Here is a 27265-nt window from a genome sequence, read left to right as displayed (position 1 = left end):
GCAAACCTCTTACCTATGTTTGATCTTCTCAGATCCCCTTCACAATCTAAGCTCCTCAGCTCCTTTCCTGGTGATGCTGCTTCTTCAAGTGCCTGCTTTTCTCTCACAGGCCATACTTTAATTGCCAACTACCTCCACACATTGCAGTTTCTATTTGAATCTGGATTTTAGAGTTGTATTACTAATGGCCCCATGGATATGGCCAAAAAAGAACTCTTCCTTCCTCAAACTTGGACCTCTTCCAGAATTCTCTTTTTATGGAGCCTCCATTTTTTATTCTCCTCTCTCACCCTTGTATCCAACTAGCCTCAAATTCTTCCAATTAAGTCTCCAAGAGCTCTTGAACTCTGCTCTTCCAGGCCCTGGACAGCCAATTCCTTCATTCTGGCCCTCACCATTGCTTCACTACATATTTGCAAGTCTTCACTTGCGCCCTGCTCAGGGCTGAGCAAGGACACGGGTTCAAAGGTAGAACCCAGGGAAGTGTCTGCCAAAGGCTAAGGAACAAATGGGCTTGGGCAGAGTTGAGAGCCAGGAGGACCAGACACAACTCCCAAGAGGAAATGTGAGAGCAAAACCCAGTGTAAACAATGGCCAAGAAAAACCAGTCAAGTCACAAACGGTGGTCTAGTAAATTAGCTGGGATTAAAAAGTGTGTGGGGGCAAGAGGACTGCAGGGATTGGGAGTGAATCCTAGAAACAAGAACATTCCAGTGTTTTCCTGTCTCTCCTTTTTCTTCCTTCTGTTCTTGCCACTACCAGCATCTTGTCATGGTCTCAGATTTTTCTGTGACTTTACAGGCTTTTCCTTCTGGCTGGAATGACCTTGTCTTTAGCTCTTAGTTCCGCTGAGATTTAAAGACCTTGAGTGTCAGAATGTTGTCTCACTTACTCCTGGCTGTTTCTCAGGATGTTTCTCAGATGCTGAGAACAGTGCCTGGTACAAAATAAAAACTCAATAACTACTTCCTGACTGAAGGCCCCATGTATGTCCTTAGTGTTCTCAATAAATAGATTTTAATGAGATGGAAAGGGGCTGAGAGAGCCGACTGGCAAACTGCCCCTTTTACATATTTTTTCCAGACCCAGCAACTCCAGCACTTCCTGCATGAAGCCTCTTCTGGCACCCCCTGGCTCTGCACCCTACAGCAGGTGCAGGGGGGCCGGGGATCAAAGGAAGGGCTTAATCAGGTCTTTTGGATCATTCCCAAGCCCCAAAATATAGACCCATGGGCAGAATGTACTATTATTTGATGGTTTGTGTTTCTGTTACTGGCTGGGTTCTCTCTGCAGGTTAATGGACAGGTAGCTCATTGATTACCAATATCTCAATTCTGTCACCTTAATAATGGAGCTAAATTATGACAAAGACCCAGTCAGATTAGTTAGCCAGAAACTCCCCTGTTGACAGTAACAGATGAAATCAAGCTCCCAAATTAGAAATGACCAAATTGCACTAGAAAAAGACTCAGACATAAAGGTGGGTTTGGTGATTTTTTTCTGATTCCATTCATCCCTTCATTTATAATTTCTTTTAGTGCTTCTTATGTGCTATAGGACTCTAAGTGCTAAGGATCCAAAGATGACTGTAATTTCACAGCTGCACTCAAGGAGGTACAATCTAAGGAGGAAACATCAACTAATGTGACAGTAATTATATAATCCGAGTTCTCAGAGAAGGAGAAGATATTTCACAAAGCAGGTGGACAGTACACGGCACTATGTCCATAGTTAGGTTTATGGCCAACTCACCGTAAGAGCTTTCTCATTGTCTTCCTAGTTTATAAAACTTTAAAATCTTTCAAGTTCCACTTTAAATCCAACTATTGAAATCAAAACTCTGAAGCTGAAGAATTTTTAGACCTACTGTGCAAGGCATGATGGGAAAAGAGGGCACTGCTGTTCAGTTTTACAAAACAACGGAAAAATTTAAACCAAGAAAACAAATACTCAAAGGCATAAATGAAGAGGAAAGACCAATGGCTTTTCTGAAGCGAGACAGGTTTGAAGGACTATTGTCTGGAATCAGGTTGTTTCCCCGTGCAGAAAACAGGAAAGAAGCACTTCCCTCAGGGCAGAGTTGTGAGGACTAAATGAGCTAGGACTTAGCATGTAAGACAGAGCAGCTCTACTGGCTGGCAAAAAACTAAAAGTACAATAAAAACACAGCAGAAGGATTCTGGTTCCAAGAGAGGGTGACCGTCCTGAGGAGCTCCACATTATGCAATGGGCTGGGAAAGCTGACCGCCACCACCCAGAGGACAGCACTTTGCTTGTGTCTGCCCTACCTGCCCGGTCTGGTAGTGTCTGGCAAATTGGGTAACCACCCGATAGTCATTTGCAAAGTACTCCATCAGAATAGACGGAACCTCAGCAAAGTCAGTAGGGCACCTGGTCCCTAAAATGGGGAGGAAAGAAAAAAAAAAAAGGTTGGCATGAATCAAATCAACATATTTATCTTACTTTTTATGTACTCTTTAAAAACTTTTATTTGTACTTCTGATGAACTGTAAGATTTAATTCATTAAATCAATATTTTGCTTCTATAAAATTATTGCACATATTTGCAGAAAAGTTTATTATAATCCCATATATTTCCCTGTGTATCAAAAGTAAAACAAAATATTTGCACAGCTGGATAAAACACCTTATAAAGCAACGCCTCACTCTCTACAAATAAATCCGACCTCAGCTCTGCTGGTCTACACACAAGACGCAAATTAAAACATTCTTGTAATTAATAAACCATTTGTATCAATTCACTGAATTCTACCACAGAATGCTTTTATCCTTCATTTATTTGTTTGCTTGTTCTATGCTCTATGCTGTACTTTTCATCTCCATGACTTATTTCTTTTATAACTGCAAGTGAATACCTCTTAATCCCCTTCCCCTATTTCACCCATCCTCCAAAGCCCTCCCTTCTGGCAACCACCAGTTTGTGCTCTGTATTTTAAAGACTGTTTGGTTTTTTGTCCGTTTGTTCATTTGTTTTTTAGATTCCACAAATAAGTGAAATCATCTGCTATTTGTCTTTCTCTGACTTATTTCACTTAGCTTAATACCCTCTAGCTCCATCTATGTCATTACAAATGGAAGTTCTCACTCTTCATGGCTAAGTACTATTTCATAGAATATATCATCACTTCTTCTTTATCCAACCCTTCATTTGTTTTAAAAGTACCTTTTAAAACCGTTGTTTGCTTCTTGTAACAAAGTCAACCCTCAATGCCAAAAAACAATATTTTAAACTTAAAATGACTTAAAGCAAAATCCTGTAAGAACTTTCTGGTGACATCTTATGATTCTGTCCAGCTAATCTATAGTCTTTTCAAATATCTTCTTCTCCCCCCAAATACTGGGTATACAAAGTTAGTTAATAAATACTGAATGACAGCAATTTAGCAGGTGATCTAAAGCTGACCAATTGGGATAGGGAGCTTAAGACTTAGAGATGAAACAACTAAGAGGAAAGCCTACATATAATATCATCAAATATGGTCACATACCAGCTGGAAGAATGCCATATTACACAGGGGGAAAGCATAGGAAGTATCTTATTTTTTTTTTTCAGTATGATTTAATATGTATTCTAACTGATTCTGGAGAAAAAGAAGCAACATTCTTTCACTTACTCTGTTCTAGGTACTAAGAAAACACATATTTATTCACACAGACATAGCCAAAAACTTCAATTCCATAAAAAAAAGATAAAATGTAAAAGTGAAAATTCAGAAGACAACTGAGATAGTCCTCAGTCAGAACTATTAGCGAAGAAGGAGAAAAATGTAAGATGAACAGGTTGCATAACAAGTAGAAGGATGAGATGAGGCAACCTGCAAGAAACGACCACCTGACAATATGAAACGATCAGATTTTCTAAATAAAGAGCTTTTTTTTTTCCAATTTAAAATAAAACACATGTTTTTAAAAGATGGTTGTTAAACAGAAGCGCCCTCTTAATGGCTCACCAGTGACGTGTTGGTAACGAGTTCGTCCCAGCATAGAATGCATGGCATGTCCCATTTCATGGAAAAGATTTTCCATCATTCCAGGAGTTAATAAAGTTGGTGAATTCCTTGAGGAATGGGGAAGATTCAGCATAAGAACTACGACTGGGAGCTGATAGTCTCCATCTTCCTTTAATCTGCCTCCACGGATTGTAAAATGGCAATCCTTGAAGGGTCAGAAAAAAAAAAAAGAGAAGAAAGTATTAGGTAATCTGAAGAATAAAATAGTTTTAATGAATATAAAATTGCACCAAGATGTCTCAGTTCAAATTTACCTTAGTCCTACTCTTCTATTTAGTCATAGGTACTTTTTCCTAACATTTTTTATTTTGTTAAAATTTTAAGTTTTTACCTTAAGCTTGTGTTGATTCATTCATTCATTCATTCACTCCAAAAATATGTATTGAGATGTTATACCCGATGCTGGAAACACAGTCATCAAAGACCTTAGATCCACACACTCAACTGTACACAAGCAAGTGGGAAGGGCACAGACACTGAACCACTGGGGGTAGGGATACTAATGCTTACTGAACCCCTTCTATGTGTCAGGCAATAAACAGGGAGACACTTCTCATACCTAATTATCTTCATTGCTCAGAAGTGACTAACTCTGAACCATAGCAAAGGAAGGATTTTGGAGTAGCTTTTGCTAACAGGCTGAGATTCACATGCATTGTATCACTTATTCTTCACAATAACCCATAAGGCAGCTCTCTCATTATCCAGATGGAGAAACTAAAACTGAGCCTTCGAAACACTGAGTCACATAAAGAAAGTCACATAAAGCATCACCTGATGTGGTTTGTCTGCTCGCTGAAAGAAATCACAGTAAATGTACCCCAACAATCCTTCAGATTCATGAACCACAGCCTGGAAAAAAAAAATACGTTTAGTGGTGAATGAAGCCACCAGAAACTCTAAAAGTAGAAAAACATCACTAACAAGAATCTATATATAAAACATCCATAGCCGTAAGTAGAGATATTTTATTACTTTCTCCATCCCACATTATCTAGAGATACATTCTATTTTCCCCTCTCAGAGGATTTTGATTTGGGGATTCTTCCCAGGAGAGGAAACCCTCCTTGTTTGAGCCCTTCATCCCAAACGCTAGTGCCCCAGGATAACCACAACCAAACACACCTTTTCAGACTGTTCACATTGAAACCTCCCCAGACACTTGGGAAGAGGCGCTAGCTAGGCCATTCTAGATTTAAATCTTACAATGTAGACATATGCCTCAAAATGCGAACCCTTGAATTCAGATACAACAAAAGGTTACTTCTCGCTTCAGCTGAAGATAAGTAATTTTATTTATGCCCTTCCCTCAAATTGGGCCTATAGAAGATGAATGGCTTGTGGAGATCTCAACAGATAGCCTTTGGCTTGCCTCCTTTCTCTTGTCACAACTCAAGCAATCTGCCACAGAGAACTTCAGGTTTGTGCATTACAACTTCGTACAGGCATTTATTCATTAATTCAACAAATACCTCTTAAGCACCGAGTAGGTGTTTGAAATTTATCAAGGCATTCGGATATTAGCAATGAATAAAACTGGCAAATAACTGCTGCCCAAGTGAGGCCTACAGCCCACACTGGGGGAAGCCGGGTGGGCTCACACCTTGTAATGAAGCAACATTTTCATTACTTGCATTGTCATCCTTTCACTTTTGCCAAGTTTTCTTTCATTGTATCTCTGCACTTTATCAGGCTCCACCACTTTGTGAAGTACACAGATAATCAGGTAATTAGTGCAGTGATAAAGTGTGCTCCTACTCTATCCTTTCAATTCTACCACCACGCCTATTCCACTCTCACAGAACACAGCCAGAAGGCCATGAGACAGCTTTCTTTTCTTGAAATACTGGAACAGAGTACAGTGTAGTACGCATATAGGCAGAAAGTAAAACAGCGTAACAACTACACAGAGCCTTTGTGATACACAAACAAGTCCATAAACCCTCATAATCTTACCAGGAAAAAATAAACATTCACATCTCAAATAAAGTGGGCCCTAGTAGGAGAAAGGTGGACATCAAGCTTTAAGTCACATCAGAATATGGGATATAAATCAATATATTATGCAAATAAGCTCCTACAAGATGGGAAGAGGGTTTAAAAAAAAAAAAAAAGGAAAGGTTAGACACAAAGGACTCTGAAATTAGCCAATTAACCAAAAGGGACACTGAGCACTGCAGGAATATGAAGAGTAATGACAAATTTCCCTTTAACTAGAATTTGTCCACATACAAAGACTCAACTTTTTATCAAGTCCTGAAAAAATTTTTTCAGAGAATTCACTATTATATGTTTCTATCAATTTAGGGCAACAACTGATTTTAGAGAAAAATGTTTTTTTAAACAGTGTCCTAAGTCAGAAGCACTGACCTGGATTTTTCATGAAACAGAAATAAGGTGAGACACACTCCATCAGGGCAGAGCTAACTTGAAGATGAAACTGCTGTTAACTCAATTACTGAACCCAAGAGATGATGTAGTGCAACTCTACACCAACTGGATACTTACCAGTTTGCGAACATCTTCACACCATACCTCTCCTTTTGCAGGCTGCTCTGCATATAACGTAATTCCTAATAGTTTGGTAAACAAAATATTTAGGCCTTCCATGCATGCTCCAAGAGAGAAAAATGGGCAATATAAACTGGGTTCAATATTATACCTAAAAGAAAGAGAAGAGGTTTAATAGCATTTTTGTTTACTTCAGCTTCTTCAGGTAAATCCAGTTAACTCCTTTAACTTCTTCATTTAAAATTCAGGACCATGGTAGCTAAAAAAAGAATTGAAAACAAAAAAGTACATCTCTCTATCTTGCAAGGAACTTTCAGAAGAAAGGCAGTCTAATTATTCTTAGTAGTAAGAGTAGTAAGTAGTACTTCTTAGAAGCAAGAGTACTATTAGTAATGAGTAATTTAGGTAGACATACCATTCCCTAAACTTCATTCTTTTCAGGAGGCAGAGAGGTGGACAGACTACTACTATTTACTTGCACTGACTTAATTAGGCAATCCAGCTCAATTACCCACACTACACACATTCCTTTATGCATACCGACAGAATCTAACCAGTGTGAGCTATAATGAAATATGAAATATATTCTATTCTAAAAAATTGCAACTTCTATCACATAAATAACAAACTCAAGTCCTGAGGCATACTTAGTGAATTTAAATTTTATCTCTAGTAAAACACTTGTTAATGGAAAAAGTCTCTAACATAAACAATCAGATCTAGTTCTATACCTTAAATGAAGCATAATGTACTGGCAAGGTTAATTATTCTTCACTAAAATATGACTTTTTATGTCCTCTTCTAACATAAGCCAAAGCACATCCAGAATATATGATGTGAGTGCTCACTTTTGGGTAATTAGGTCAGGCCAAATTTTATGACCACAGCTAGAAAGAATGGCTCTAGAATAATAGAAATAGAATAGCTTATTCTATTTCTAGTCTCTGGAATTAACAAAATATATACTTGTGGTGACAGAAGATAGCTACACTTATGATGAGCTTAGCATTACGTATACACTTGTTGAATCACTATATTGTACACCTGAAACTATCATCACATCGTGTGTCAACTATACTTCAATAAAAAATCAACTAAAATCAAAACAAAATATATATAAACCTTCATGTAAAACATATACAAATGTATGCTTATTACTAAGTGAATGATTGGATGTAGTAAGCATGTATAAATTATACCATAAAAGAAATTTTGGGGGATCCCTGGGTGGCGCAGCGGTTTGGCGCCTGCCTTTGGCCCAGGGCGCGATCCTGGAGATGCGGGATCGAATCCCACGTCAGGCTCCCGGTGCATGGAGCCTGCTTCTCCCTCTGCCTGTGTCTCTGCCTCTCTCTCTCTCTCTCTCTCTCTCTCTCTGTGACTATCATAAATAAATAAAATCTTTAAAAAAAAAAAAAAAATTTTGGGGATGCCTGGGTGGCTCAGTGGTTGGGCGCCTGCCTTTGGCCTAGGGTGTGATCCTGGAGTCCGAGGACCGAGTCCTGCATTGGGCTCCCTGCATGGAGCCTGCTTCTCTCTTGGCCTATGTCTCTGCCTTTCTCTCTGTATCTCTTATGAATAGATAAATAAAATTAAAAAAAAAAAAAAGAAATTTTGACTCTAGAAATCCACAAATTTACAACTTAGTTCCTGATCAATTTTTCATAAAAAGGATCTCACTGGTGAAAGATATATCAACAGTTCAGTGTCCTTTGTCACTGATTCACATACTTGTGCAGGCTGTCAAGAGTCCGCTGGTTTTTGGAGCTAGGGAATAAGGAGAGTGTCTGTCTCTCTGGAGCTCACTGTAAAGGAGGCAGAGAGGTGGACAGACTACTCTGGTCTCCCAAACATGGGGTAGCAGCAGAGTGGTGCTACAGACACCATCAGAGGACTCAGTGAAGGACACAGACGGAGGGCCAGCAAGGGGGTATGATGACTTCACTTGTGGAAGAGAAGGTAGGAACAGGAAGGGGTCACAGAAAGAAACTCAGGACCAGGAGTCTGCTGGAAGGGGTGGAGACAATAAATAAGGACAATTCTAGGGAGAAGCAACAGTGTGAAGTCAGGAAATAGCCTGGTAACTTCTAAACCAGTGGCTAAACCTGAGTGAGTTGATGTGGGGATAAAAAGGAAAAGAGAGGGAGGGGAGTCTGGACATACATGGGCAGGATTCAGAGAACATAAACTGAGGGATTAGGACTTCACATTGTAGGCACATGGTCTCTCAACTTTTTGATTATGTACCCCAATTCTTAAAATAATTTTTAAGTATTCAACCTTAATATATGCATATTAATAAATTATATGCATGTGCTATTGTTCTACATTTCAAAACAAAAAAAAAGGTGCTCGCTTTGGCAGCACATACACTAAAATCAAAACAAAATAAAGGATACATTTTTACAAGTTGAAATGAAAATAAATCTAAACAAAATTTCTAATGCAGTATGTCCACACTCTCAGTGAATTGCTTACAGATTGGGAGACATGGAAGACTACTTTTTTAGGCAACAGAGAAGCAGTCTGATTTCTGGAACACTGCGAAGTTGACAGTGTGGAGGGAGGAATGCAGGAGAGGTGAGGAGCGCAGACAGTAAACTAGGGTCTGAACATAAGCAAAAGCAGGTAGGGTCAAGGAAGAGGAGGCAGGTATGAATTTGTTTTTCTTTGAGATGAAAATGTTTTGGGACTATGTGAGTGAGAAAGAATGGTCTAGAATAACACATAGGTTTCTGGCTTGAGCCAGGTGCATGGGATGGCAGAGTCATTTGATCAGAGCACTAAACAGGAAAAAAAGAAAGAAAGGAAGGTGGGTATGTTTGTGGGAGAGGAAGGGAGGGTGGGATGCAGTTGTGGGAGAAGGGCAGAGGAATCACAGAAAATAAATTCAATTCTGGAGACACTGACTGTGAAGTGCCCATAAGGTGTCAGACACTCAGGATATTAAGTCAGAGGCTTTATTGCTCAGGTGTTAGTTAAAGCTGTTGAGGGAGAAGCATCACCGGGAAGGGTGATGCAGCCTGAGAAGAGGGTCAACAGATCTTCCAGATGAAGAGATGAAAAGGAAGACAGAGAAGAAAAGTCAGAGCTGCTAGGGCATGGAAAGAAAGGGACATGATGGAAACGGGGGAGAAAATGTATTGTAAGAACAGGATATAATGGAGGCTTTAGTGTCCTGACATGTAAGGAGCCTGGAAGATATTTTTCTATCCTACCAACAAGTAAAACAGTCAACTAAAAATCACCAACTCTTCTTGTATCCAGCATAAAATTGGGGTCACAGAGCAAAATGCTGCTCCAAAAAATATACAGACAAGCAGGCATACACAAGAATCACAACTCATAGAACTCTCCAGTGTAGACAAACATTAAGGTAGGAAAATTTAAACTAAAATTGATAAATTGTGGGAGGCTCAGTGTGGACAAATCCGAGAGTTAAAAACTCTAGGGAGGCCCAGTTTAGGGGGGATTCCCACACTTTTCATGAGTTTTCTTTCCAATAGCCCTACTAGGTTCTCATAGTAAAGATGGAGAAAAATTCTCCCAATGCTTCCGGGGGGGGGGGGGGGGGGACAAGAAAAACAAGCCCTTTGAAATACACCAAAGAATTCTGTTATTCCTAACAAGGCTGCCCTCAGAAGAAACTATCTTACCAGAGCATAATTTACCTAGGAGAAAAGAAATATCCAACCCAGTCCCCGTCTCATCCAAACATGGAAGGGGAACTGAAAAGCACTTGCAGAAGTCAGAGCTGAGGGCACAGGCTTCGTACTAGTCTGAGACCTAATCACAGAACTTTAGAATGCATCCCACCCACCCCACCCTCACCACCATAGCAATAGGGACCTTATAAAATAACAGGAGATACAGTTGAAAAACTGCACATCTCAGATATTATTTAAGTAGAAGTCTCCAGAGAAACCCAAACACATCAGAGATAGATAGATAGATAGATAGATAGATAGGGCAAGGGAAAAATATGTTTACCCTCCAATACCACAGTTACAGCAAAAGTAAACAGAGTCTAACTAACTAAAGTTCAACTTTCACCAAACAATTTCAAGTCATGATAGATAAAAGACAAACAGCACAGTCTGAAGAAACAGAACAAGCACCAGAACCAAATTCAGGTTTGTCAGAGGTGTTAGAATAACCAGATTGAGAATTCAGAACAACTACGATTAGCATGCCAAGGGTTCTAAGGAAATTCACAAGATTCATGGGTAATGTAAACAGAGATATGGACACTCTAAAAAGAATAAAAGAAAATGCTCATCAGTAGACTGGACATGACCAAGGAAACTCTCAGTGAGCCTGAAGAAATGTCAATAAAAACTTCTAAGAAAATGATGTAAAGAAAAAAAAGAATGAAAAAGACAGAAGAGAAGACCCAAAGAATTGTGGGATAATTACAAAAGATGTAATGTACATGTAATGGGAATTATAGGAGAACACAGAAAGAAAGGAACAGAAGAAATATTTGAAGTCTTGGGATCCCTGGGTGGCGCAGTGGTTTAACGCCTGCCTTTGGCCCAGGGCGCGATCCTGGAGACCCAGGATCGAATCCCACGTCGGGCTCCCGGTGCATGGAGCCTGCTTCTCCCTCTGCCTATGTCTCTGCCTCTCTCTCTCTCTCTCTCTCTGTGACTATCATAAATTAAAAAAAAAAAAAAATTTGAAGTCTTAATGGCTGAAAACTTTCCAAATGAAGGGCGAACACCAAGCAGGACAAAAAACATATTTTGGGGGGGGGGGGGGCACCTGGGTGGTTCAGTGGTTGAGCACCTGCCTTCTGCTCAGGTCATGATCCTGGGGTCCTTGGATTGAGTCCTACATCAGGTTCCTTGCAGGAAGCCTGCCTCTCCCTCTGCCTGTGTCTCTGACTCTCTCTGTGTGTCTCTCATGAATGAATAAAATCTTTAAAGAAACACACACATTTGGGAATATCATATTTCAACTGCAAAAAAAATCAAAGACAAGGAAAAAATCCCCAAAGAAGATGGAGGAGGGCGGAATAATCACCTTACCTATAGAGGAGCAAGAATAAAAAGTATATCTGCATTCTCTTCAGAAACTACACGATAGAGAACGGGGCAGGATGGCAGAGGAGCAGGGTCCCCAAGTCACCTGGCCCCACCAACTTACCTAGATAACTTTGAAACAATCCTAAAAACCTACAAATCTGACCTGAGATTTAAAGAGAGAACAACTGGAACGTTACAGAGAGAAGGGTTTTCGCTTGTAACAAGGTAGGAAGGCGGAAAAAAAACAAAAATGAATCAAATGGGGGAGGGCAGCCCCCCACCCCCACCCCAGGAGCCCCCGGGACAGGAGAGCCCCGCCCCGTAGAAGCGGGAACTTTAAAAATCAGCACCGGATTCTTCCCGGAGAGAAAGGTGCACGCAGGGAACTCGGGCAGGATCCCAAGAGGGGCAGTGGAGCCCCCAGGTTCCCGGGGTCACTAACAGAGGAGAGGCGCCCGGGGAGAGTGCGCCACACCCCACGGGGCAGTGCGGTAAAAGGCTGGAGAGCGGCCGGAGGGGGCCACGGGAGCAGCTCAGGGGTGGCTCCGCGCGGAGGGGGCTGCGCAGCCCCGGGAGTGCGATTCCAGCGGCGCAGGCCCCGGAGCCCAGGGCGCCAGGGGACACAGCCCAAGATCCTGCGCACCCCCCTCCCCGGCACAGGACGATGAGGACTCTCCAGCCACCTGGCGCCCCCAAGCTGTGCTGATCAGCGATGCCCGCCCCCGGAGCATCCAGGCCAGTGCAGACTAGATGCTGCGGTAGTTACTGCGGGAGCTGACTCCAGGGCTGGAGAGCTAGCTGCCGCCAGTGGTGGCTGGTGTCACCCTGTGTCTGGGAGGGTCGGGCTGCCAGGGAACAGGGACCTCCCGGGGTAAACAGCTCCCGCTGAGCCAGGCACCTGGCAGGGGCGGGGCACTCCCCCAGGTGCACACACCTGAGAATCAGCACAGCAGGCCCCTCCCCCAGAGGACCAGCTGGAAGGACAGGGGAAGAGCAAGTTCCTGACCAAGCAGCGCTGGAAAGCTGCAGGGGAAGGTGAGGGATTTACAGCATATAGAACCAGAGGGTACTCCTCCTTTTTTTTTTTTTTTTCCTTTTTCAAGTACAACTCGTTTTTATATCAGACTGTAAATTTCTAATTTTTTTCTCTTTTCCCACCTTAACTACAATATTTTACCACCTCTCCATTTTTAAGATTCTTCCTTTTTGACTTTCATATTTCTACAATTACAGGTCTTAGATATATTTTCCACTTCAAGATTCCCTTCAACATACTCAACTGAATTTTGGGAGATATACAAGATATGCTTTCTTTTGTGGTTTTTGTTTTCTCTGCCTCATTTTGTTCTACAATGGCAGAAGTTAATACCTTCTAAAACATGACCAGTATGCACCCAGAACCAAGTGGTATACCATGCTGGTTCACTCTGTGAGATTCCTCATTCCCATTCGGCCCCCCTCTTTTATCTCATTTATGTTTTGGTGGTCAATGTTGGAGCTCTCTACAAGTATTTCTGGTTTATATAAATTGGGAATTGAGCATCTTTGAATACACAGAACTTAATATACTCAGAAACAAGAGGATCACCCTCTAGAACCCCTCAGGTAGACTATATTCTCCCTCCACTACAACTTCTTCACCACCACCATCTCCCAGTCCCCCCACTTTTTTCTTCTTTTTTTCTCTTCTTCTTTAGGATTGTTGGCCTTTTTTTTTTACTACTTTGTTTTAAAATTTGTTTTTCACTTTAGTGGTCCTTTTGTTTTATTTCATTCTGATCTTTGGTTTCAATTTCTGGTCTCTGACCTCGGCAGAATCATCTAGGGTAAAATTTACTTAGGTCATAGTTGATATTCTTGACGCAGCCTGCTCATAGACACTCTGCACTGAGCAAAATGACTAGAAAGAAGAACTCACCACAAAACAAAGAATCAGAAACAGTACTCTCTGCCACAGCTACAGAATTTGGATTACAATTTGATGTCAGAAAGCCAATTCAGAAGCACAATTATAAAGCTACTGGTGGCTCTGGAAAAAGCATAAAGGATTCAGGAGACTTCATGACTGCAGAATTTAGATCTAATCAGGCCAAAATTAAAAATCAGTTAAATGAGATGCAATCCAAACTGGAGGTCCTAATGATGATGAGGATTAATGAGGTAGAAGAAAGAGTGAGTGACACAGAAGACAAGTTGATGGCAAGAAAGGAAGCTGAGGAAAAAATAGAAAAACAATTAAAAGACCATGAGGAAAGGTTAAGGGAAATAAATGACAGCCTCAGAAGGAAAAATCTACATTTAATTGGGGTTCCAGAGGGCAGCGAGAGGGACAGAGGACCAGAAAGCATATTTGAACAAATCATAGCTGAGAACTTCCTAATTTGGGGAGGGAAACAGGCATTAAGATCCAGGAGATAGAGAAGTCCCCCCTAAAATCAATAAAAACCATTCAATACCTCAACATTTAATAGTGAAACTTGCAAATTCCAAAGATAAAAAGAAGATCCTTAAAGCAGCAAGAGACCAGAGATCCCTAATTTATATGGGGAGAAATATTAAACAGCAGACCTCTCCACAGAGACCTGGGAGGCCAGAGGGGGCTGGCAGGATATATTCAGGGTACTAAATGAGAAGAACATGCAGCCAAGAATACTTTATTCAGCAAGGTTCTCATTCAGAATAGAAGAGATAAAGAGCTTCCAAGATTGGCAGAAACTGAAGGAATCTGTGACTACCAAACCAGCTCGGCAAGAAATAAAGGGGGACCCTGTAAAAGAAAGAGGAAGCCCAAAGAAATAATCCACAAAAACAGGGACTGAATAGGTATATATTGCAGGGGTAGCAATCCTCATATCAGATAAATTAAAATTTATCCCAAAGGCTGTAATAAGAGATGAAAAGGGACACTATAATATACTTAAAGGATCTATCCAACAAGAGGACCTAACAGTCATGAATATTTATGCCCCTAACGTGGAAGCTGCCAAGTACATCAATCAATTAATAACCAAAGTAAAGACATACTTAGATAACTATACACTATACTGGGAGACTACAACACGGCACTTTCTGCAAATGACAGATCTTCTAGGCACATCTCCAAAGAAACAAAAGTTTTAAATGATACACTGGACCAGATGGCTTTCACAGATATTTACAGAATTTTATATCCAAATGCAACTGAATACACATTCTTCTCAAGTGCACAAGGAACTTTCTCCAGAATAGACCATATACTGGGTCACAAATCAGGTCTCAACCAATACCAAAAGATTGGGATTGTCCCCTGCATATTTTCAGACCATAATGCTTTGAAACTTGAACATAATCACAAGAAGAAATTTGGAAGAAACTCAACACGTGAAGGTTAAAGAGCATCCTGCTAAAAGATGAATGGGTCAACCAGGAAATTAGAGAAGAATTAAAAAGATTCATGGAAACTAATGAGAATGAAGATACAACAGTTCAAAATCTTTGGGATACAGCAAAAGCAGTCCTAAGAGGAATATACATCGCAATACAAGCATCCCTCAAAAAAATTAGAAAAAACTCAAATACACAAGCTAACCTCACACCTAAAGGAACTGGAGAAAGAACAGCAAATAAACCTACACCAAACAGAAGAAGAGAGTTAATAAAGATTCAAGCAGAACTCAATGAAATAGAGACCAGAAGAACTGTGGAACAGATCAACAAAACCAGGAGTGGGTTCTCTGGAAGAATTAATAAGATAGATAAACCATTAGCCAACCTTATTAAAAACAAAAGAAAAAAGACTTAAATTAATAAAATCATGAATGAAAAAGGAGAGATCACCACCAATACCAAGGAAATACAATTTTAAAAACATATTATGAACAGCTATATGCCAATAAATTAGGCAATCTAGAAAATGGACACATTTCTAGAAAACCACAAACTACCAAAACTGGAACAGGAAGAAATAGAAAACTTGAACAGGCCAATAACTAGGGAGGAAATTGAAGCAGTCATCAAAAACCTCCCAAGACACAAAAGCCCAGGGCCAGATGGCTTCCCAGGGGAATTCTATCAAACATTTAAAGAAGAAACAATACCTACTCTACTAAAGCTGTTCCAAAAGATAGAAAGGGATGGAATACTTCCAAATTTGTTTTCTGTGGCCAGCATCACCTTAATTCCAAAACCAAAGACCCCACCAAAAAGAATTATAGACCAATATGCCTGATGAACACAGATGCAACAATTCTCAACAAGATACTAGCCAAGAGGATCCAACAGTACATTAAGAAGATTATTCACCATGACCAAATGGGATTTATCCCTGGGATGCAAGGCTGGTTCAACACTAGTAAAGCAATCAAGGTGACAGATCATATCAACAAGAGAAAAAAACAAGAACCATATGATCCTCTCAATAGATACAGAGAAAGCATTTGACAAAATACAGCATCCATTCCTGATCAAAACTCTTCAGAGTGTAGGGATAGAGGGAACATTCCTCAGCATCTTAAAAGCCATTTACGAAAAGCCCACAGCAAATATCATTCTCAATGGGGAAACACTGGGAGCCTTTCCCCTAAGATCAGGAACAAGACAGGGATGTCCACTCTCACCACTGCTATTCAACATACTACTAGAAGTCCTAGCCTCAGCAATCAGACAACAAAAAGAAATAAAAGGCATTCAAATTGGCAGAGAAGAAGTCAAACTCTCCCTCTCTGCAGATGATGTGACACTGTACATAGAAAACCCAAAAGACTCCACACCAAGATTACTAGAACTCATAGAGCAATTCAGCAGTATGGCAGGATACAAAATCAATGTCCAGAAATCAGTGGTATTTCTATACACTAACAATGAAACTGAAGAAAGAGAAATTAAGGAGTCAATCTCATTTACAATTGCACCCAAAAGCATAAGATATCTAGGAATAAACCTAACCAAAGAGGTAAAGGATCTATACCCTAAAAACTACAGAACACTTCTGAAAGAACTTGAGGAAGACACAAAGAGATGGAAAAATATTCCATGCTCATAGATTGGAAGAATAAATATTGTGAAAATGTCAACACTACCCACAGCAATTTACACATTCAATGCAATCCCTATCAAAATACCATAGACGTTCTTCAGAGAGTTGGAACAAATCATCTTAAGATTTGTGTGGAGTCAGGAAAGACCCTGAATAGACAGGGGAATACTGAAAAAGAAAACCAGAGCTGGGGGCATCACAATGCCGGATTTCAAGTTGTACTACAAAGCTGTGATCATCAAGACAGTGTGGTACTGGCACAAAAACAGACACATAGATCAATGAAACAGAATAGAGAACCCAGAAATGAGCCCTCAACTCTATGGTCAAATAATATTCAAAAAACAGGAAAGACTATCATCTCCTGGAAAAAGGACAATCTTTTCAATAAATGGTGCTGGGAAAATTGGACAGCCACATGCAGAAGAATGAAACTAGACCATTCTCTTACACCAGACACAAAGATAAACTCAAAATGGATGAAAGATCTAAATATGAGACAGGAATCCATCAGAATTCTAGAGGAGAATACAGGCAACACCCTGTTTGAACTTGGCCATAGCAACTTCTTGCAAGATACATCCATGAAGGCAAGAGAAACAAAAGCAAAAATGAGTTATTGGGACTTCATCAAGATAAAAAGCTTCTGCACAGCAAAAGAAACAGTCAACAAAACTAAAAGACAACCTACAGAATGAGAGAAGATATTTGCAAATAACCTATCAGATAAAGGGCTAGTATCTAAGATCTATAAAGAACTTATTAAACTCAGCAGCAAAGAAACAAACAATCCAATCATGAAATGGGCAAAAGACATGAACAGAAATTTCACAAAAGAAAACATACACATAGCCAATAAGCACATGAGAAAATGCTCCACATCACCTGCCATCAGGGAAATATAAATAAAAACCACAATGAGATACCACCTCACACCAGTGAGAATGGTGAAAATTAACAAGACGCAAAACAACAAATGTTGGAGAGGATGTGGAGAAAGGGGAACCCTCTTGCACTGTTGGTGGGAATGTGAACTGGTACAGCCACTCTGGAAAACTGTGTGGAGGTTCCTCCAAGAGTTAAAAATAGATCTGCCTTACGACCCAGCAATCGCACTGCTGAGGATTTACCCCAAAGGTACAGATGCAGTGAAACGGCAGGACACCTGCAGCCCAATGTTTATAGCAACAATGTCCACAATAGTCAAACTGTGGAAGGAACCTCGGTGTCCATCGAAAGATGAATGGATAAAGAAGATGTGGTCTATATATATGCAATGGAATATTACTCAGCCATTAGAAACGACAAATACCCACCATTTGCTTCGACATGGATGGAAGTGGAGGGTATTATGCTGAATGAAGTAAGTCAATCAAAGGACAAACATTATATGGTCTCATTCATTTGGGGAATATAAAAATTTGTGCAAGGAAATAAAAGGGAAAGGAGAGAAAATGAGTGGGAAATATCAGTGAGGATGACAGAACATGAGAGACTCCTAACTCTGGGTAACGAACAAGGGGTAGTGGAAAGGGAGGTGGGCAGGGGGATGGGGTGACTGGGTGATGGGCACTGAGGGGGGGCATTTGACAGGATGCGCACTGGGTATTATGCTATATGTTGGCAAATCAAACTCCAATAAAAAAATACAAAAAGAAAAAAATAAAAAATAAAAATAATTCACTTTTTAATGGCCAGATAATAAAAATAAATATAAAAACAAAACAAAAAAATAAAGGATTCTGGGAAGATTCCAAGAAGGAAACATCAATAGTCTGTCTCCCCACTTAGAAAACTGTATTGGTACAATCTGTCTGATGAAACTGTTTTGGAACTCTGGGGTATTTTGAAGACATTCAGCTTCCAGGGGAAGGCCTGGAGTGTAAACTGTGGTCAGTTTTAGCTCCTAATACAGGAGTGCCTACCTATCCCCATCCACAGCCACACGGCAGGCAGCTGTGCATCTATTCCTAGAGCAGCTTACACACCGCTTGTGGGATTAGGGTGGGCAAAAAGGACTCTGTTCCCCAAATATTGGGGATCTGTGCTCTGACAGTTGATTGCTGCTTTGCTCTTAAAGGTGCAGAGAGGCCAGCAGCCATTGTTGTATCACCCCCTATTGTTGCAAGCCTCCCTCTTCAGCTCAAGTGACTTCCAGATGTAAAGGATTCGTGCTTTTTTCCCTTCTTCATTTTTTACTTTTCCCTTTTTTGGAACTAGACATCAAAAACTGGAACAACTCTCAAAAACAATTGTATATATGAGGAAAATTAGTGCACGTATCCAAAGAAAAGCTCAGAAAGATCTGGGAAAATATTAAGTTTATACCTCAAGTGATCCCCAGCACAGAAGCAGCTTACAACAATCAAAATCACAAAAACAATAAACTAGAATAACATAAAAACCAGCAAACACTGGGGAAGTGTTCAATAAAAACATCACAAGGCATACAACAAAATATGAAAGTATGGCCTACTCAGAGAAAGAAATAATTCAACAGCTCTGTCTCTGTCCCTGAAAAAGACTGAATGGTAGATATATTAGACAAAGATTTTAACAGAACTGCTTTAAATATGCCCAAGAACTAAAGGAAGTGGAGAAGGCCAAGGAAATAATGTGTGAACAAAATAAAAATATCAATAAAGGGAGAGAAAAAGCTAAAAAGAAACCAGTGAGAAATCCTGAAGCTGAAAGGCACAATATCTAAAATGAAAAATTGACTGGTGTTCAAAGGCAGATGTGAACAGAAAGAAGAAAGAAGCAGTGACACTAAAAAAATAAAAATGAAAATTATGGAGGCTGATGAATAGAAAGAAAAAGATTAAAGAAAAGTGAACAGAGCCTAAGGACCAATGGAAAACATACGAAGGACCAACATACATATTATGGGCATCCCAGTAGGAGAAAATAGAGAAAAGGGGGCAGAGAGAATATCTGAGGAAATAATAGCTGAGTCATAGGGCAGGTCTATTTTTAACTCTTGGAGGAACCTCCACACAGTTTTCCAGAGTTTCTGCACCATTTCACATTCCCACCAACAGTGTAAGAGGGTTCCCTTTTCTACGCATCCTCTCCAACATTTGTGGTTTCCTGCCTTGTTAATTTTCCCCATTCTCACTGGTGTGAGGTGGTATCTCATTGTGGTTTTGATTTGTATTTCCCTGATGGCAAGTGATGCGGAGCATTTTCTCATGTGCGTGTTGGCCATGTCTATGTCTTCCTCTGTGAGATTTCTGTTCATGTCTTTTGCCCATTTCATGATTGGATTGTTTGTTTCTTTGCTGTTGAGTTTAGTAAATTCTTTATAGATCTTGGAAACTAGCCCTTTATCTGATAGGTCATTTGCAAATATCTTCTCCCATTCTGTAGGTTGTCTTTGAGTTTTGTTGACTGTATCCTTTGCTGTGCAAAAGCTTCTTATCTTGATGAAGTCCCAATAGTTTATTTTTGCTTTTGTTTCATTTGCCTTCGTGGATGTATCTTGCAAGAAGTTACTGCACTGCTGGGGATTTACCCCAAAGATACAGATGCAATGAAATGCCGGGACACCTGCACCCCAATGTTTCTAGCTGCAATGTCCACAATAGCCAAACTGTGGAAGGAGCCTCGGTGTCCATCAAAAGATGAATGGATAAAGAAGATGTGATTTATGTATACAATGGAATATTACTCAGCCATTAGAAACGACAAATACCCACCATTTGCTTCAACGTGGATGGAACTGGAGGGTATTATGCTGAGTGAAGTAAGTCAATCGGAGAAGGACAAACATTATATGGTCTCATTCATTTGGGGAATATAAATAATATTGAAAGGGAATAGAAGGGAAGGGAGAAGAAATGGGTAGGAAATATCAGAAAGGGAGACAGAACATGAAGACTCCTGACTCTGGGAAACGAACTAAGGGTGGTGGAAGGGGAGGAGGGTGGGGGGTGGGGGTGAATGGGTGATGGGCACTGAGGGGGGCACTTGACGGGATGAGCACTGAGTGTTTTTCTGTATGTTGGCAAATTGAACCCCAATAAAAAATAAATTTATTATTAAAAAAAGAAAGAAATAATAGCTGAAAGCTTTCCAAATTTAAAGAAAGACATGAATATAAACATTCAGAAGCACACCAAATTACAAGAAAAATGAGTTCAAGGACACCCAAACCAAGACATAATATCATCAAACTTTCAAAAGCCTAATATGAAGGATGCATCTTTTTTCCTTTTTTAAAGATTTATTTATTTATTCGAGAGAGAGAGAGAGCATGAGCTGGGGAGAGCATGCGCTGGGGGAGGGGCAGAGGGAGAGGGAGAAGCAGACTCCTCACTGAGCAGGGAGTCTGATGTGGGGCTTGATCCCAGGACCCTGGGATCATGACCTGAGCCAAAGGCAGACACCCAACCAACTGAGCCACCAAGGCGCCTCTCAAGAATCTTATATCTAGTAAAACTGTCCTTTAGAAGTGAAGGAGAAATCAGAACATTCCCAGATAAACAAAAGCTAAGGAGTTCATGACCACTATACCTGCCCTGCAAAGAAATGGTCAAGAAGTCCTACAAGGTGAGATGAAGGACACTAGACAGTAACTGAAATCATATGGAGAAATAAAAATGTCAATTACAGTAAATACATGAGCAACCACAAAAGCTATTGTTATTAAAACAGTAGTATGTAAATGTACTGTTTTCTACTCTATTTAAGAAACCAATTAAAGAAAAAAACAATTATTAATGTAAATCTAGTATTACTATAGCTTTGGTTAGTAACTCTAAATCTTGTTTTCCATATAATGAATGGGTGACGGGCACTGGGGGTTATTCTGTATGTTAGTAAATTGAACACCAATAAAAAATAAATTTAAAAAAAAAAAAAAAGGAGACCAATGTAGTTGAAAGAATTACTGGCTTATGTTTTGGGGCACACAATGTGTAAAGATGTAATTCTGTGACATTTACAATTGAAAGGGGTGGGTACAGAACTGTAAAGGAGCACTTTTTGTATGTTACTGAGGTTAAGCTACTATAAAAGTAAAATGTTATAATTCTGTATGTTAAACGTAATCCCCATGGTAACCACAAAGAAAATAACTATATAATGTACTCCAAAAAAACTACAAATGAATATAAACATTTAATTACAAAAAAACCCCACAACACAACTGAACACACACAAAAAAAGATAAGAATGCAGGAAATGAAGAAATAAAAACCTATAAGCCATAGGGGGAAAAAAAAAGCACAATGACCAAAGTAAATCCTTTCTTATCAGGACTTTAAATGCAAATGGATTAAACTCTCCAATCAGAAGACAAAGATTAACAGAATGGATAAAAACACATTATCCAACTCTATGCTGTCTAAAGGGATTAACTTGAGATCCAAAGACAGGTTCAGAGTGATAGAATGTAAAGAGATATTCCATGCAAACAGTCACCAAAAGAGAATAGGAGTGGTTATAGAATAGACAAAGGAGGACACAATATGTTAACTAAGATTCAATAGAGTTAAAAAATATAACAATTAAAAATATTTACACAATGACATCCCATCCGCATCAAAATATATGAAGCAGAAATGGAGAGAATCACAGGGAGAAATAGACATTCTACAATAACAGAGACTTCAATACTCCACACAGTCATGAATACAAGATAGATGATAAATAGGGAAACAGAGGACTTAACACAACAAAATGAGCAACCACAAAAGCTATGGAATATTACTAACCCTGACAGCTATAAATAGAACACTCCACCCAAGAGCAGCAACACACACAGTCTTCCTAAGTGTACACCTGATATTTTTAGGATAGACCGTATATATTAAGCCACAAATTAGGTCTCAATAGATTTAAAAAATAGATATCATACAAAGCATCTTCTCGGACCATAACAGTAACATGAAAAAAACAGAAAAACTCACCAACTAGAAATTAGACAACACACTTTTAAAAAACCAATGAATCAAAGAAGAAATAGTAAGGGAAATTAGAAAATAGAGATGAATGACCATAAAAACACAACATACCAAAACTTACGAAATTTATGAGATACAGCAAAAGTGGTGCTAAGGGGGAAATTTAAAGCTATAGATGCTCACATTTAAAAAGAGAGAGAGAGAGGGAAGAGAGAGAGACACCTTAAAACAGCAACATAAAACAACAATGTTCGGGATGCCTGCGTGGCTCAGCAGTTAAATGTCTGCCTTTGACTCTGTGTGATCCTGGAGTCCTGGGATCAAGTCCCAGATTGGGCTCTCTGCATGGAGCCTGCTTCTCCCTCTGCCTATGTCTCTGCCTCTCTCTCTGTGTCTCTCATGAATAAATAAATAAAATCTTTAAAAACAACAACAATGTTGGTAAGAATGTGGAGAAACTGGAACCCTTGTGCACTCTTGGGGAGAATATAAAGTGGTGTAGCCACTGCAGAAAACAGTATGGAGGTTCCTCCAAAAATTAAAAACAGAATTATCCTATGATCCATGGATCCTATGATCCATCCAATTATCCTATGATCCAATTATCCTATGATCCAGAATTATCCTATGATTCAGCTTCAAAAAAGAAAGAGATTCTGCAATGTGCTATATAACATGGGATGAGCCTGGAAGACATTCTGCTACATGAAACAAGCCAGGCACAAAAGACAAACACTGTATGCTTTCACTTACATAAGGTACCTGGTCAAAATCATAGAGACAGAAAGGAGAATGGTGGTGGCCAGGGGCTGGAAGCAGGGGAGAATGTGGAGCTAGTGTTTAATAGGTACAGGGTTTCAGAGTTACAAGATGAAAGGAATTAGGGGATGGACGGAGGTGAGAGCTGCACGACAATGTGAATGAACTTAATACCTCTGAATTGTGCCCTTAAAAATGGCTAAGTTAGTACATTTTGTATTATGTGAATTTTAACTCCATAAAAAAAGGAAAAGGGGAAAAATAAATAAAAGAGTAAAAAGAGTCTAAATCTTTTTTTTTAAAGATTTATTTATTTATTCATGAGAGACAGAGACATAGGCAGAAGGAGAAGCAGGCTTCCCACAGGGAGCCCAATGTGGGACTCAATCTCAGGACTCCAGGATCACACCTTGAGTCGAAGGGAGACACTCAACCACAGAGCCACAAGGCGTCCCAAAAGAATCTAAATCTTAAGATTAAACCTTCTTAGGTTATAATAAACATATAAATTACTCAATTATGTTTATAGAAAAGAAACATGGTAAAGCTAACAACAACAACTTAACCTATCCATAACCTACATATATTTACTGATTTACCTATGGGTGGTATTCAGGTAAAATTCAATTAGCGTGGACAATTTAGCTTGGAGAAAAAAAATTAAGTATAGAATATGTTTATATAATACTCTACAATTTCAACTCTGTATAAATTATTATGAATGCTAAAAAGCAAATGATATTAATTTGAAATGGGTTAAGAAAAAATGTATTATAAAGTAATATAAATTCCCTGTTTAAAAACAAAAATCTCAAAAAAAAAAACAAAAACAAAAACAAAAAAAATCTCAAATAGTATCTCCTGGCTCCCTAAGCCCACAATCTACAGGTAACCACTATTAACCATTTCTTGTATATCCTGATTCTATTTGGGTATCAAGGTTTATGTATACATGTGTGCATATACATATACATATACAGAAATATAGGTATATATGTGTATATACACACACACATACAGAGCATATATATATATGTATATAAAAAACAGAATTATACCATTCATACTAATCTGCAATTTCCTTTTTCAACAAAAATATAATTTGAAATATTGTCCATTTCAGTACACAAAGCTCTATCTCACTCTCTCTCAGGGGTACGGAGTCATCTATGACAAGCACCTTCCATAACTTCTATAGCACGTCTCCTACTCCAATATGTACGGACAGGGTAGGGGAGGCAAAACCAGTAATGCCGTACCTTTTAATGGGAGTATCCTATCACTGACATTGTTTGGAATTGCTCACACATGGTGATGATAAAAGAAGCTAGACTTGTAATCATGTTTTTACTGATTGTAACTTCTCTACAGAAAACACCCACAGCTACCCTCCCTACACTGCTCTACCTCTCCTCCTACTGAGTAAGTCAGCCTGCTGTTAATTTCTCTCAGCTATAGATGATGCTTCCGCAAACACTCTTGTCACATCAGGCAAGCCTATCTGCAGGACAGATTGCAGAAATAACCTTGTTGCAAAAAGTATGAGTTTTAGAGGGGCGCCTGGGTGGCTCAGTCAGTTGGGCATCTGGGTCTTGATTTTGGCTCAGGTCATGATCTTGGGTCATGGGACTGAGCCCTTCACTGGGCTCCAAACTCAGTGCAGAGTCTACTTGAGATTCTCTCTCCTCCTTCTGCCCTCCCCTACCACATTCATATGCACTCTCTCTCTCTAAATAACTAAAAATCTTAAAGCAAAAAAAAAAAAAAAAGTATGAGATTTAGAAAAAAAATTTTAGAAATGTAAATTTACTTTTATTTTATTTGGAGACTTTAAATTTTTAAATAGGTATTCCAAATCATCCTCTGAAGCAAACTGTATATATTCCTATTAACTGTATATAAAAATGGTCAGTGTCCTCGCTCTTGCCAATGTAATTCTGTAACATTCTTTTTAATACTTCCTTCATTTCTTTCTTTGGCTCTATGGGTAGCATTTTCTTTTTATTTCTGATAATTTAGTGTGTTAAGAGTCTGCTTTTCCCTCCTCTGGTGGTTATCACATGGTCAGTGTCCTCACTCTTGCCAATGTAATTCTGTAACGTTCCTTTTAATACTTCCTTCATTTCTTTCTTTGGCTCTGTGGGCAGCATTTTCTTTTTATTTCTGATAATTTAGTGTGTTAAGAGTCTGCTTTTCCCTCCTCTGGTGGTTATCACTATCATTTTTTTATTATTTTTTTAATAAATTAATTTTTTATTGGTGTTCAATTTACCAACATACAGAATAACACCCAGTGCTCATCCCGTCAAGTGCCCCCCTCAGTGCCCGTCACCCACTCACCCCCACCCCCCGCCCTCCTCCCCTTCCACCACCCCTAGTTCGTTTCCCAGAGTTAGGAGTCTATGTTCTGTCTCCCTTTCTGATGTTTCCCATACATTTCTTCTCCCTTCCCTTATATTCCCTTTCACTGTTATTTATATTCCCCAAATGAATGAGAACATACACTGTTTGCCCTTCTCCGATTGACTTACTTCACTCAGCATAATACCCTCCAGTTCCATCCACGTTGAAGCAAATGGTGGGTATTTGTCGTTTCTAATGGCTGAGTAATATTCCATTGTATACACAGACCACATCTTCTTTATCCATTCATCTTTTGATGGACACCGAGGCTCCTTCCACAGTTTGGCTATTGTGGACATTGCAGCTAGAAACATCGGGGTGCAGGTGTCCCGGTGTTTCATTGCATCTGAATCTTTGGGGTAAATCCCCAACAGTGCAATTGCTGGGTCGTACGGCAGGTCTATTTTTAACTCTTTGAGGAACCTCCACACAGTTTTCAGAGTGGCTGCACCAGTTCACATTCCCACCAACAGTGTAAGAGGGTTCCCTTTTCTCCGCATCCTCTCCAACATTTGTTGTTTCCTGCCTTGTTAATGTTCCCCATTCTCACTGGTATGAGGTGGTATCTCACTCATTGTGGTTTTGTTTTGTATTTCCCTGATGGCAAGTGATGCAGAGCATTTTCTCATGTGCATGTTGGCCATGTCTATGTCTTCCTCTGTGAGATTTCTCTTCATGTCTTTTTCCCATCATTTTTTTAAACACTTAAGCATTTATTTGTTGGTTTATCAACTTTAAATAATATCTATTCTCTGTGATTCCCACTATCACATCATCCGATTTCCTATTTCACCTTGCCAATCTTTTCTCTTGTTGTATATAAATGTAGGTATAACTATACTGATGGTCTTTTTGTTAATTTTACTAGGTGCCAGGAAGGGGAATAGAGCTTAAGGCCTTTATTTTGCACCATTTACTAGATCTCTCTAAGAATATACACAATGTGGGAGCAGCCACCATCAGTAGGTAGGAAGAAGAGAGAAATCAAAAAGGGCTGTGCTACAGAAGGAGTATTCTAGCAGTGATAAACAGGACAGAGCCTAGAATGCAAAGATTCATTATTATGAAAGATTAGGGGAGATTCAATATTACAAATATGTCTATTTCCCTTCAATTTAATCTGTAAAATAAAAACTTATCCCTAAGTCATGATGATGATGATGTAATAATAATGGTAACACTCACTCTGACACTAGGTTAAGCCCTTTATATGTATCTCATTCAAGAGCAAAAAACAATCTTGCAAAGTAATATTGTTAGCCCCATGTTACATGATTTACATGAAGATTTACAGGAAGAAAAGTAATCTCCGGGATCCCTGGGTGGCGCAGCGGTTTGGCGCCTGCCTTTAGCCCAGGGCGCGATCCTGGAGACCCGGGATCGAATCCCACGTCGGGCTCCCGGTGCATGGAGCCTGCTTCTCCCTCTGCCTGTGTCTCTGCCTCTCTCTCTGTGTGTGACTATCATAAATAAATAAAAATTTAAAAAAAAAAGAGTCTTATAAAAATAAAAAAAATAAAAAAAAAGAAAAGTAATCTCCCTGAAGTTATAACATATAGTAAGTAAAAGGGCTAATAAGGCTTTCTTTCTAACAGGATGGTAATGGTATGGGAG

The 27265-nt window shown here is 39.5% G+C and overlaps 1 protein-coding gene across 3 annotated transcripts in view; it reads right to left on the bottom strand.

Moving 5' to 3' along the window:
• The window catches only part of MIPEP (mitochondrial intermediate peptidase), a 171477-nt gene that overhangs the window by 99444 nt on the left and 44768 nt on the right, over positions 1 to 27265 (bottom strand). For all 3 annotated transcript variants that reach the window (XR_013362922.1, XM_077868387.1, XM_077868386.1), the window contains exons 11-14: positions 6540 to 6693; positions 4806 to 4883; positions 3972 to 4176; positions 2289 to 2398 (exon numbers count right to left, since the gene is read on the bottom strand). Coding sequence is in view for 2 of the 3 variants with exons in the window: in XM_077868387.1 (XP_077724513.1) it covers positions 2289 to 2398; positions 3972 to 4176; positions 4806 to 4883; positions 6540 to 6693 (547 nt within the window). In the remaining variant the exon portion in view is untranslated. The remainder of the gene's footprint in view (positions 1 to 2288; positions 2399 to 3971; positions 4177 to 4805; positions 4884 to 6539; positions 6694 to 27265) is intronic.

Source organism: Canis aureus, chromosome 24 (genome assembly GCF_053574225.1).
Source record: "Canis aureus isolate CA01 chromosome 24, VMU_Caureus_v.1.0, whole genome shotgun sequence".
Lineage (NCBI taxonomy): Eukaryota > Metazoa > Chordata > Mammalia > Carnivora > Canidae > Canis > Canis aureus.
This window is presented reverse-complemented; position numbering and strand designations above follow the sequence as displayed.